The sequence below is a fragment of the Peromyscus californicus genome, unplaced genomic scaffold, assembly GCF_007827085.1.
Source record: "Peromyscus californicus insignis strain IS unplaced genomic scaffold, ASM782708v3 Scaffold_1__1_contigs__length_55948999, whole genome shotgun sequence".
NCBI classification, from domain to species: domain Eukaryota; kingdom Metazoa; phylum Chordata; class Mammalia; order Rodentia; family Cricetidae; genus Peromyscus; species Peromyscus californicus.
In genome coordinates, this window is record NW_026294492.1 from 47,187,147 (window position 1) to 47,199,293 (window position 12,147).

A 12,147-nucleotide genomic window follows, 5' to 3' on the forward strand; every position below is an offset into this window, starting at 1 on the left:
TTGCTACAAGTCCATTCCTTCACTGGCATTGGAGCCTTCCCTGGCATTGGAGCCTCCTTCGTGATTTCAACATCTCCCGAAGACCAACTGAAACATCCAGCCTGTGGACTGAGCAACTACTGGGTTCTTGGACTTTCTGTTCATAGCCGGCCATTGTTGGGTTAGCTAGACCACAGCCCGTAAATCATTTTAAGAAATCCCCTAATACACACATACATATACATGTATATAAACACATATACACATACACATGCATATACATATAGGTATGTGTGTGTTCTGTTATACTAAAGAATTCTGATTAATGTACAGCGAGAGCAGACTTTCGTTAGTCTGAGAAACTGAGGCCTCCAAACCTGAACACACCATGGGGGGGCTGAGAATCAATTTTTTGCAGTGGAGAGCAGGGAGGGGGTGGTCCTGGCTTCAGCAGGCCCAGAACCTGGTTTTCTGGACAAACTGGTTTTCTTTTTCTTTACTTCTCGCTTCTCCTCTCCCCTCCCCCAATCCCTTCCCCTCCCTTCCCCTCCCCTCCTCTCCTCTGCCTGGCTGCCTGTCTTTCTGTCTTTTTTTCCCCTGTAAATTGCAGGGTGAAAGGCAAACCAGATTGCCTGTTTTTGTAAATTCTGTGGGTAGAATGTTTCCTGAAGTCTTGGGCAGGTTGGTGGTGGGTTAATGGGCTGTGAGGCTATGGGGACAGGGGATTTCCTTTAATGAGGCCCTCCAGCCGAATACAGTGGGACCAGTCTGTTCAAGGCAGCTCTTTTGAGTTGTCTCCGTGGCAACTGAGTCTGGAATTCTCTAAACTCTTGCTGTCACCTCACTGAGGCGGAAGAAATAGGAACTGCTATTAGCAAGTGGAGGCCAGGACAAATTACGTTTAAATGCACTTTCCCCCAGATAGAGACAGAAAGCTGTAGCCTAGAGCGCGTAATTTCCTCACTACTTCGCCTAGGAAAACTTGTGTCTCCTGTCACTAGAGCGCCAGGACCTGAGCCAAGGGTTTGCTGGCCTATCAGGATAAAGGTTATTACTTTAGTGCCTGACTTGTCCAATGAGGAGTATGCTTCTTAGGTGAGGGAATTTGCCTGACCTAGGTCTGTTTTCTTAACCCCCAACATTAGGCATGTTTGTCTTCTTAGGAAGTGTGTCCTAAATCCCAGGCCTAGAAATCAAAGTCGCCTTCACTGACAGCAGGAGCGGCAGGAGGACACCGGGACACTCCGTGGCTGGAAATGGTAGGTTCGGCCGGCATCGTGCATGTGGAGAGGGGGATGCTGCGTTTGGAGGCTGCAGTGGGAACCGGCCTTTGGAGGCAGCTGAGTCTCCTCTGGCTCCGGGTCCGATTAGATGTTGCTGGGTCAGCCGGCAGAGCCGCGGTCCTGTCCGCGGCTGAGCGCTGGCTGCTGCGGTGTATGGGGTCAGTGGGACGCCTGCAGCCCGCGTCTCTGCGGTCTGGGCGGTGTCGCCAGAAGGTCGTGGGGAACCAGCCCTAGGAGTTGGGCAGGGGCTCCTGTGCGGGGTTGGGCGGGGTGGTGGAGGTGGAGCTGCGTGGATGCTGAGGGTTAGGGCACTGGTTCCATAACTACCTCGTCTTTCTCCTAAAATCTCGTCACACCCAAGTATGTTATATCAGCAGGAGAAAAGGAATGGTCAAGCAAGGGCTGAGCAAATTCCTTATGGCTAGGGGCTATTGCCTAGCACAGCCGACACAATTCCTCATGACCTGAGGCTTTTACCCATCCAAGGAGCAACTGCACCTCAGGTGGGGAAAACCAAGCCTTTGTGGACACTTACTTGCTTTCCCTCTGTCATAACTAGATGCAGGATGGCTTAGAGTCAAGGCACTAGTCTTCAGGTTTTTTGTTTTTGTTTTGTTTGTTTGTTTTTTGGTTGGTTTTTGAGACAGGGTTTTTCTGTGTAGCTCTGGCTGTCCTGGAACCCGTGTTGTACACGAGGCTGCCTAAGACTCAGAAATCGGCCTGCCTCTGCTCCCCATGCTGGGATTAAAGGGGTGCACCACCATACCCTGCTCCTGGGCTCTGGTCTTTAAGAGTTCTCACCCCACTGCTCTTTCACACTGCCTGTTCTTAGGTTAGGTCTGGGAACACTGATTATTCCTGTCCCCACCCTAAACCTTTTTGAGCAGGTAACTTCCCTCACTCCTCAGGAACTGAAGGCTGTTTCTCCCTTCAGGGCTTCAACATGGCTGCCTGTGGCTTGATGCTGTAACTGTCCAAAGAAGCTCTCCTCAGCTCCCTTTCTGTTTACCCTGCAACTGTTCCTTTGTGTTTTTGAACTTGGCGTTACCAACCTGTGCCCCACGTCACACCCAGCCACCTGTTCTCAGTAAACTAATAAAAAGAGCCAAGTTATTAGTGAAAAGCAGAAAAAGACACGTTCAGTGTATGTGGGTGAAATGGTCGCAGTAAAGAAGCCAGAACAGCTGCTCTGAGAAAGAAACGTTCATTACAAACTGCCCAGGCTGTCTCTCAGGAAAGCAGAGAGCCTAAGGGAGATAATGTTCCAGGGTTTTAAGGGAAGAGGTGTCTGGGAGGAGGGGAGCCTCTGAGCTGCGATAGAGGGCTTTGAAGTATATAACTTGTGAACAGGAATAGAAGGAGCCTAGAGCTTAGCATAGACCTTGGTATGGTAATAGCCACCAGAGGCATATGTTATGAGAAGAGCCATAGGATCCTGATGCCAGCAATAATGAGGATTTCAAGTTTTAGCGGGTATGAACTATTTATCAAGTTCCTGAGGTAATGCTGACTTTTGTCTAAATGCCAAATTTTGGGAAAGTGAATTTCTTAGGATCAGTCAGTATGCACAATGGAAAGAGGGACAGAGAGATCTAGGGAGGCCTCCTAAGTACCGGGATGAAAGATGTGCACTACCACTCCTGCCCTTTATCCCAGTTTGATCACTGACACTATCCAGCAGATCACACATGATAGACAGCTCAGGTTACAGAATGGCTAGGAGGCTGCAGAGATCACAGTCTGTCCTGAAGTCACAGGCAGAGAGCGGAGACAGGCCTAAGGGGAAGTCTGTAGGGACCAGATCAGAAGTGCCAGCAGTGCAGGTGCAGAGATGCCGAATGCATCTGCCCTGGGAGGGCAGGCTGTCGGATGGTGAGTCTGAAGTGGGCTGAGTGTTTGGCCATGAAGAAACTGCTGGAGCAAGGTTGGGGTGGGGGACATGTTAGCAGGTTGGTGAGAAGTTTCCTGGCTTTTGACAACTGACCCTGTCATGACTCATGCCTGCCACACTTTGGTCTTTTACAGTCTCAGGAAGGGGGTTCCATCTGTTGTGGATCAAAAGCTCCTGTGTCTGGCGTTTCTGTTATGATTTGTTATATTTTCAGGTGTTGTTACTTATTGATATGGCTAATGTGTCTTGGTGTTCTGGCAGGTGGTGGGTGTTTACTTAGGTAAACAAGCTGTTCTTCTGTAAACAGTCCCCTTTTCCTGGCCCTGATGCTCTACGTGTAACCAATCAGGTCAAGAACGCAGGCTAGGCTCTGTCACAAAGGTGATATTCTATACAACAGTAACCAAGAGCAGTCCCCACCCACTTTCCCCTCTTGGTGCCTAGGAATGTCACAGATTCAAGGAATGCTTCCTCTAAATTCTATGATTCTTAGGACTAAAAATAAATCTCTAATTTTCCAAGTGTTTCTGATATGGCCAAACTCACTGAAAAGGGATGAGTGAGTGGTCTTGGCCTCTGTCATAATTGTCATTGTCCTTTTTTGTTTGTTTTTTTTGCTTTTTTGAAACAGGATTTCTCTATGTTAAACAGCCCTGGCCGTCCTGGAACTCCCTTTGTAGACTAGGCTTGCCTCAATCTTACAGAGATCCACCTGCCTCTGCTGGGATTAAAGGTGTGCACCACTACACTTGGCTGTATTTTTTTTTTCCCAAATGTTGTTTTAAAAAGCAAATTTGTGATAGAGCTAGGCCATGCCTGTATGCGAAAGGAGTGTTGCCATAAGGAGTAGGCCTCTCGTGGTAGATCCGCAAGCTTCTCTAGAGGTTAGGTGAAGAAGGTTGTTCTCTCTTAGGGAGGAGGAAATGGAGCTAAATATGCGTAAACAGAAGGAAAGAGAAGGTGGGGAATCATTGGAGATCTCAGTTCCCAGATACCAGGAGACTATTTTGTCCAGCATTTCTAAGCACACACATTCTAAGGACTGCTGATATTGACTCCCTGGAGGGTATTAGACCATCAGAATTTGTGATGAAAGTTGTTAGAAAGATGCAGGACAGAAAGAGAAACTAGCACAGTGGTGTGCACAAGAGCTCATGCTATCTTCATGTTTCCTTCCCAGAAAGCTCTAATTCACTTTTAGCATTTGTGTTTGGGGGAATCCTAGTCTGAATGAGCAGTAGAGTGTGATGACCAAGACAACTTGTGGAACATAGTGTCGTGTCAACTTCTCATTAACTCTGTGTGCATCTCCAGTACCATGAGGCTCACTTTCCGGGAAATATATGTGTGTGCTTTTAGGAGTCAGTGAGCTTTGAGGATGTGGCTGTGAAGTTCACCAAGGAGGAGTGGGCTCTGCTGGATCCATCCCAGAAGAAGCTGTACAAAGATGTGATGCAGGAAACCTTGAGGAACCTGGCTGCTATAGGTACACAAGAGCAATGCCTTTTCTAGCCCATTACAGGACAGTGTTTCTAGCTTATCGGTGTTGATGTATAAATTGGAGTATGGGAAGCTGAATGGGAGGGGGTATGTCAGATCACTTATACCTTCAACTTAGCTGTTATCTATTTTTTCTGTAAATAATAATTCTTAACTTTCTCTGGTTCTACATTTTAGGAAACAAGTTGGAAAACCAGAAGGTTGTAAATGAGTATAAAAATCTCTCCAGAAAATTAAGGTAATTTGTTTCCCAAGCCACATTCTATAGTGCTGTTGTGCAAGGACATTTTACAAAGACATAAAAGAGGTATTTAATATCCAGCATCAAACCAATTTCATCTCAGAAAAATTTCTCCTAAAATTTCTGTCTTAAACATCAGCACTAGAAGATGTCAAATACAGCAGTCTTGGACAACTAGAATATGATGATGTCACATGTGATGTGTTATCGTAGTTCATATATACAAACTTTATGCCATACAGAGTGTCTTAGTTTGACTTTGTGTTGCTGGGATGAAGTCCATGAGCCAAAGCAACATGGAATGGAAAGGGTAAATTTCAGCTTGCAGTTTGCAGTCCCTGAACAAGGGAAGTCAGGGCATGAGCTGAAGCAGGAAGCTCTGGGCATGACCTGAAGGCAGAGGCCATGGAGATTGCTGCTTCTTGTCTTGCTCCCCATGGCTTGCTCAGTTTGTTTTCTTATACACCTCATGACCCCCTTCCTAGGAATGGCACTGCCTACAGTGAACTAGACACTTTCACACTGATGATCAATCAAGAAAATGCTCCACAGGCTTGCTTGTAGGCCAGGTCAATGGGGACATTTCCTCAACTAAAGTTCCCTAGGTTTTGTCAAGCTGACAAAACTAGCCAGCAGAATTGCGCTCTTGTCTTCATTCCACACAAACACCTCAGTATTAAACCATAACCTGTCCTTTCTGTTTGTCCACAGCATGTCATGTTGATATTGAGATCACAATTAACAGTCTTAAGAAGTTTCAACAGTTTAAAAGTACAAGTTCCCCTTAAAAACTCAGTGTTTCTTTTAAAAGTCAAAAGTTACCAAATGGTGGGTCCCGACAATATTAAAAAAAAAAAAAAAAGCAAGCTATATGCTTTCTTTCTCGAGGAGTGAAGAAACCAGGACATAGTCAAAATCAAAGCGAATTAAAACCAACTTCCAGCAGTGTACATATTGGTGTGTCACATTTGGAATTGAAACACCGTCTCCTGGGTTCCCAAGTTCTTTAGAGCTCCACTTCCCCAACTCCCCCACTGGCAGCACACACAGATAGTCTTCCAGGCTCATGCCAGTTCCACATCATCATGCACTGTCCTGAGGGGTTGTCCCACCCTACTGGTATCGCCAACATGCTGTGGTGTCCACTGTAACTGAGGCTCCACTTTCTCCTATGTAGACAGAGGGAAGGGTTTATTTGGCTCACATGTCCTGATCACAGTTCACCATTAAGGGAAATCAAAGCAGGAACTCAAGGCAGGGCAGGGGCCTAGAGGTAAGGACTGAGACAGAGACCCTTGCTCTCCACGGCTTGCTCAGACTATTTTCTTATATAATCAGGACCAGCCGGTGCCAGAGGTAAGGGTGGGACTGTACCATCCTCAGTTGGCTAGTCTCTCCTACACTGATGAATGATCACAAAAATGCCCCCACAGATTTGCCTAAAGACTATCTAAAGGAGACATTTTCTCAGCTGAGATTTCTCTTCCAAGATGATTCTACATTGTGTCAAGTTGACAGAAAACTAACCAGAGCACACCTCATCATTTCAAATGTTATACAGGGGAACCAAAAGATTGCCTAACTGGTATTAGGGCTGACCATGCAATCATAATGGCCTGAGTTTAATTTCCAGAACCCACATAAAATGACATATATCTATAATACTTACACTTCTAACAGAGACCCTGTTTCACTGACATGGAAGGAAACAGCACTCCTGAAAGCTATCCTGAGCTCCTCTCATACCATAGCACACATGCACACCTACAAACACAGTAAATGGACACAGTTTTGAAACTTAATGTTGTATTGACTTATCCACCAGCCATAAGGGCAAATTGGGAATTACTTATTGTCAGCTTATTTCATGGACATGCAAGTATTTAAAACAAAAAAAACCAAGATGATTTTGATTGATGCTATTTTACATCCAAAATGTACATAAGATTTGGATTGTGTTGAAATGATAGGTGAATATTAAATGTTCTCAAGGAGACAAACCCCACCATGCATAGATACCATTGTTTCTCTCTTAACTGTCCTCAAGTGGTCTTGGAAAGCATTGCAGTCCAAACATGTTTCAAACGTTTTCTCAGCATGAAACCAACATTCCTTTTGTTCAGTCATTAATAAACCAAGTCTTAGTCATGTACTCTCCACTTGTTTTGCAGCAGCCAACTGGTAGAGAAATTCTGTGAATATAAAGAAAGTCTTCAGAGTAAAGAACTCTTCAGCTGTATTCCAGAGCCTTCTGTGAACTTGAAATCATCTACAGGACTTTCCACATGTGAGAAGCATATGCATGGAGAAGGAAACATTGGCCATTCATCTCTAGGTGCACCCCTAAATCATCAGGTAGGACATAAACCTCATGAAGACCAGGAATATGGATGGAAGTTGTATAAACATAAGGAGTTTGGGGGCAACTCCAGTTCCCCTCTGTCCTTTCAAACACACAAAAGTGCTCACACTGGAGAGAAACCTAAAAATAAGGACTGCAAAGAAGACCTTCTTTGTCTCCAATCTGGCCAAAGGAATGAAGAACATGACCATGCAAAAAAATCCTTCGTTTGCAAGCAATGTGGGAAAGGCTTCACTCACCCCAGTCCTTTACAAAGACATGAAAAGAGTCACAGTGTTAAGAAGCCCTATGTGTGTGAACTGTGTGGGAAAGGCTTTGCTCGGTTTGGTAACCTTTTAAGACATCAGACAACTGACACACGCGAGAATCCTTTTCTGCCGAATCATAATGGGAGAACTTTTCCTCGTTCTGCTTGTCTTCGAAGACGTATGGGAATTCACAGTGTTAAGAAGCCCTATGTGTGTGAGCAGTGTGGGAAAACCTTCCTTGATTCTACTTACTTTCGAATACATAGAAGGATTCACACTGGTGTGAAACCCTATGTGTGTAAGCAATGTGGGAAAGCCTTCACTGCTTCTCGTTACCTTAAATCACATGAACTAACTCACACTCGGGAAAAATCGTATGTATGTAAGCAGTGTGGGAATTCCTTCACGTTTTGGTATCAGTTTCAAAAGCATAAAGTAATTCACAGTGGTGTGAATCCCTATGTATGTAAACAATGTGGGAAAGGCTTTACTTATTCCAGTTCCCTAAAAACACATGAAAGAATTCACACTGGTCAGAAGCCCTATGTGTGTAAGCACTGTGGGAAAACCTTTGGTAGTTCTGGTAACCTAAAAAGACATGGAAGTACTCACACTGGAGAGAGACTCTATGTATGCAAGCAATGTGGGAAATCTTTCAATAATCACAGTTCCTTTCAATTCCATAAAAGAATGCATGCTGGAGAGAACCCCTACAAGTGTAAGCAGTGTGGGAAGGATTTAGCTTCTTCTTCCTCCCTTCAGAGCCATGAAAGGAATCATTCTGGAGAGAAGCCCTATGTGTGTTTGCAATGTGGGAAAGCTTTCAGTTCTGACAGTTCTCTTCGAAAACATAAAATAATGCATAGTGAAGAAAAACCCTATGTATGCAAGCAATGTGGGAAAGCTTTTCGTCGCTTTTTTGAGGTTCGAGTACATGAACGAATCCACAGCAGTGAGAGACCCTATCAATGTAAGACATGTGGGAGAGGCTTTTCGAGTTCCACTCATTTGCGAAGACATGCACCAATTCATAGTAAAACAAATAAGGATGTTTGTAAATAACGTGAGAAAGTCTTGTCTTAGTTAGCTCTCACATAAATCAAACAACATGGGAAAATGTCAAATTTCTAGAGAAGCAGTTCTTTTGAATCAATGTGGCTTTTAATACTAGAAGTTCCCTTCAACGACATGGAAGTAAACACGGAGAAAAGCGCTTTGAGAAAATCTGCAAGTAATGTGATAAAGTCTTCTGCATTCTTTTCATTGTGGAGAAGATGCTAAATAGCTCACACTGGAGAGAAACCTTATGCACACAATGTAGATAGCCTTTAATTCTTAGGGGCCCTCAAAAGACATTGTGGTAGTCATTTTGGAGAGAAACCCTTCAAATATAATATGGTGGTTTGAGTAAGAATGCTCCAAACATGTTTATATATTTGAATGGTCAATTACCAGGGAGTGGAACTGTTTGAAAGAATTACAAGATATGGCCTTGTTGGAGTAGATGTGAACTTTTTAGAGGCAGTGTGACACTGAGAGTCAGCTTTAAGGTTTCAAAAGCCTGTGCCAGATCCAGTCACTCTTTCTCTGTGCCTGTGGTTCAGGATGTAGCTCTCAGCTACTGCTCAAGCACCATAGTGCCAGCCATGATAATAATGGAGTAAGTCTCTGAAACTGTAAGCAAGCCCCCAATTAAATGATTTGTCTTATGAGATTTGTCTTTGTCATGATGTCTCTTCACAGCAATAGTACAGTGACTAAGACATATAGGGAATCTTGCAAATCATTCAGTCATCCTTTTGTAGAAAGGAAAGAACTTATCGAGGGTAGCCTAAAGTAAAGAATTTGTGAGGTCTCCATTATCACTTTGGCAGCACTTAAAAAGAGTGTATTGAGAGAACTCTTGGCATTAGAAAATTTGTGGGAACATTCACTGGTTCAACTCAAAATTTAAGAAACAGCAAGGTTTGGGAAATAAGTTTCATTAAAAGAGATACTTGACTTTAATGTGACAATCTCACCCACTGAGTCTGTGTGCTGTCTTGGGTGATCAGCCATGCCCTGGGCTGAGATCCGCTATGAATATCACTTATTACTGGGTGTGATTGCATGAGCATGAGATCCTACTTGGGAAGCTAGTAAGAAGGATTCCAAGTTTCCAGAGCCATCTGGACTATATATATATATATATATTGACTATATATATATATTCCCAGGGAAACTGGGTTCCCCTTTTGGGGATTATGTCTTATTAATCATAGAATTTAACAGTTGAACCCAGAAGAAATCTCACGGACGATTTAAACAAGTTTGAGTGGATAGCGGCACACCAGGCAAGCTACACGTCTCAGAAGGCAGTTGTATTATACTGTGTCCCCCAAACCCTTAGCACCTCTCCTGTTCTCTTTCTCTCGTCTTCCTTCCCCGCCCCTCCCCTCTAACTTTTAAAGATTTATTTCATGAGTGGGTATTTTGCCGGCATCTATGTCTGTGCTGCATATGTGTGCCTGATGCCTGATGAGGCCAGAAGAGGGCACTGGGCCCCGTGGAACTAGAGTTACAGATGGTTTTGAGCCTCCATGTTGTGGGACTGGGAATTAAACCTAGGTTCTCTAAAGAGCAGCCTGTGCTCCTAACCACTGAGCCATCTCTCCAGCACCTCTTGGCTTCTTTGAAGTAGGCTATAGCTAGGTAATAGCTGCTAACTTGATTCTTATGATGCCCAGGATGACCTCACATTCACTACAACACTCCTGTCTTATTCTATAATCACATTTTGAAGTAGTATTTTGACAGGAAGTATATGTCCTCGTTAAAAATACAAGGCAAAAGAATATTCATTTTCCCATTACTTCATTTTGAGCAAACATCCCCCACACCATATTATTGTCTAGTCTACTTAGGAAGATATTTGAATATAGTAACCCTATCACACATATTTTATTAGTTTCTAGTAGTGGAAATGCCTAAGTGCAGCGTCAAGTTTATTTAGTCACAAATGGGCATTCAACCATCTGGACACTGCTCCAGTTTGACTTGGTTACCTCCTTGCCTATTGGTTTGTCTGGGTTGTTCTCCTTCCTGGAAAGGTGGAAGCTTTTTAAAACCATCCATTCCGCCGGGCGGTGGTGGCGCACGCCTTTAATCCCAGCACTTGGGAGGCAGAGCCAGGCGGATCTCTGTGAGTTCGAGGCCAGCCTGGGCTACCAAGTGAGTTCCAGGAAAGGCGCAAAGCTACACAGAGAAACCCTGTCTCGAAAAACCAAAAAAAAAAAAATCCATTCCCACTATTTAGTCTGTTGCGGTTAGGTGCATTGAGTGCTTATGGAACACCATAAGCCAAACAACTTGGGGAGGAAAGGGTTTACCTGGCTTACACTTCATATTATTGTTCATCATTAGTGGAAGTCAGGACAGAACTCAAACAGGGCAGGAACCTGGAGGCAGGAGCTGATGCAGACACCATGGAGGGGATTTGCTCACTGGCTGGCTCCCCACTGTTGTTCAGCCTGGCTTTCCAAGCCACTAACCCAGGGCCCCACAATGGGGTGGGCCCTGACCCATTGATCACTAATCGAGAAAATGCCCTACAGGCTTGCCTGCAGCCAGTCTTATCAAGTATTTCCTCAACTTTGGTTCCCCCCTCTCAGATGACTCTAGTCTGTGTCAGCTTGACATAAAATTAGCTAGAACAGTGCAGGGACATGTGAAAGGACACCAGTGCCTGTGTGTGATTCCCGGGTGGGGTGAGCTTCACACATGCCAGTCTGAGACCGTCAAGATCAGCTTGGCTTTCCTCCTGAGATCAGCTTGGCAACCTTATGTCCAGAAGCAAGGCTTCCTACTTCTTTCTTCAGTGTCCCTAACCTCGCCACATTCAACCAACATTTAGAAAATTATTTTTACATATCTAATTGTGTATAGGTGTAACAAAATTTTTATTTTTTTACATTTATTTATGTATATGTGTGAGTATGGACATGTGTGTGAAGGTAACCCCCAGAGGCCAGAGAGGGTAGTAGATGCTGGGTTGTGACCCCTTTGACAAACCTTTATCTCCAAAAATATTTACATGATGATTCATAATAGCCGAACTACAGTTATGGAGTAGCGATAAAAATAACTTTATGGTTGGGGGTCACCACAACATGAAGGCTGAGAATCACTGCTTTAGAGATAGATTTAGTTGTGAGCTGCCACGGAACAGCAGTGAGTGCTGGGAACAGCAGTCTGCTCCTGCCCAAGAGCAGCAGGTGCTCTTAGTCACCAAGCTATCTTCCCAGCTCCTCAACCCAGCATCCTAACATCCATTTTAACCCTGACATTTGTTTTCACCACAACAAGGAACGACATTTTGTACAGCAGCACGGATGACACACAGGATTCCATCCAATAGCCTCTGGGGGTACTGCTCTCACACGAGCAAACCCCCACACAGGTACACGTAAACATAATTAAAAATGACTATTTGTTTCAGGTACTTTGTTTTCAGTTTTATTCCTGTCTTATTTTTAATGCAGGTGTAATGGGGTCGAGGGCTGGGCCCAGGCCTTCACATTTGCTCAGCAAAGGCTCTACCACAAAGATGCTTATCTAGCCCTGACATCTTCCTGGAAGGTACTTGGTCTTTGAGGGAGACCACA

At 44.4% G+C, this 12,147-nt stretch overlaps 1 protein-coding gene across 2 annotated transcripts; it reads left to right on the forward strand.

Moving 5' to 3' along the window:
• The first annotated feature begins 1,051 nt into the window (after nt 1-1,051).
• On the forward strand, nt 1,052-9,218 carry LOC128115711 (zinc finger protein 709-like). Of its 2 annotated transcripts, none has more exons than XM_052746698.1 (4): nt 1,052-1,238; nt 4,513-4,639; nt 4,831-4,891; nt 7,066-9,218. In XM_052746698.1, the coding sequence occupies exons 1-4, from the start codon at nt 1,236-1,238 to the stop codon at nt 8,564-8,566; spliced, it is 1,692 nt and encodes a 563-aa protein (XP_052602658.1). In that variant the 5' UTR covers nt 1,052-1,235; the 3' UTR covers nt 8,567-9,218. The 2 variants fall into 2 exon arrangements, with proteins under 2 accessions (XP_052602658.1, XP_052602659.1); XM_052746699.1 differs by lacking the exon at nt 1,052-1,238 and adding an exon at nt 1,585-3,886.
• Nucleotides 9,219-12,147: the final 2,929 nt, after the last annotated feature.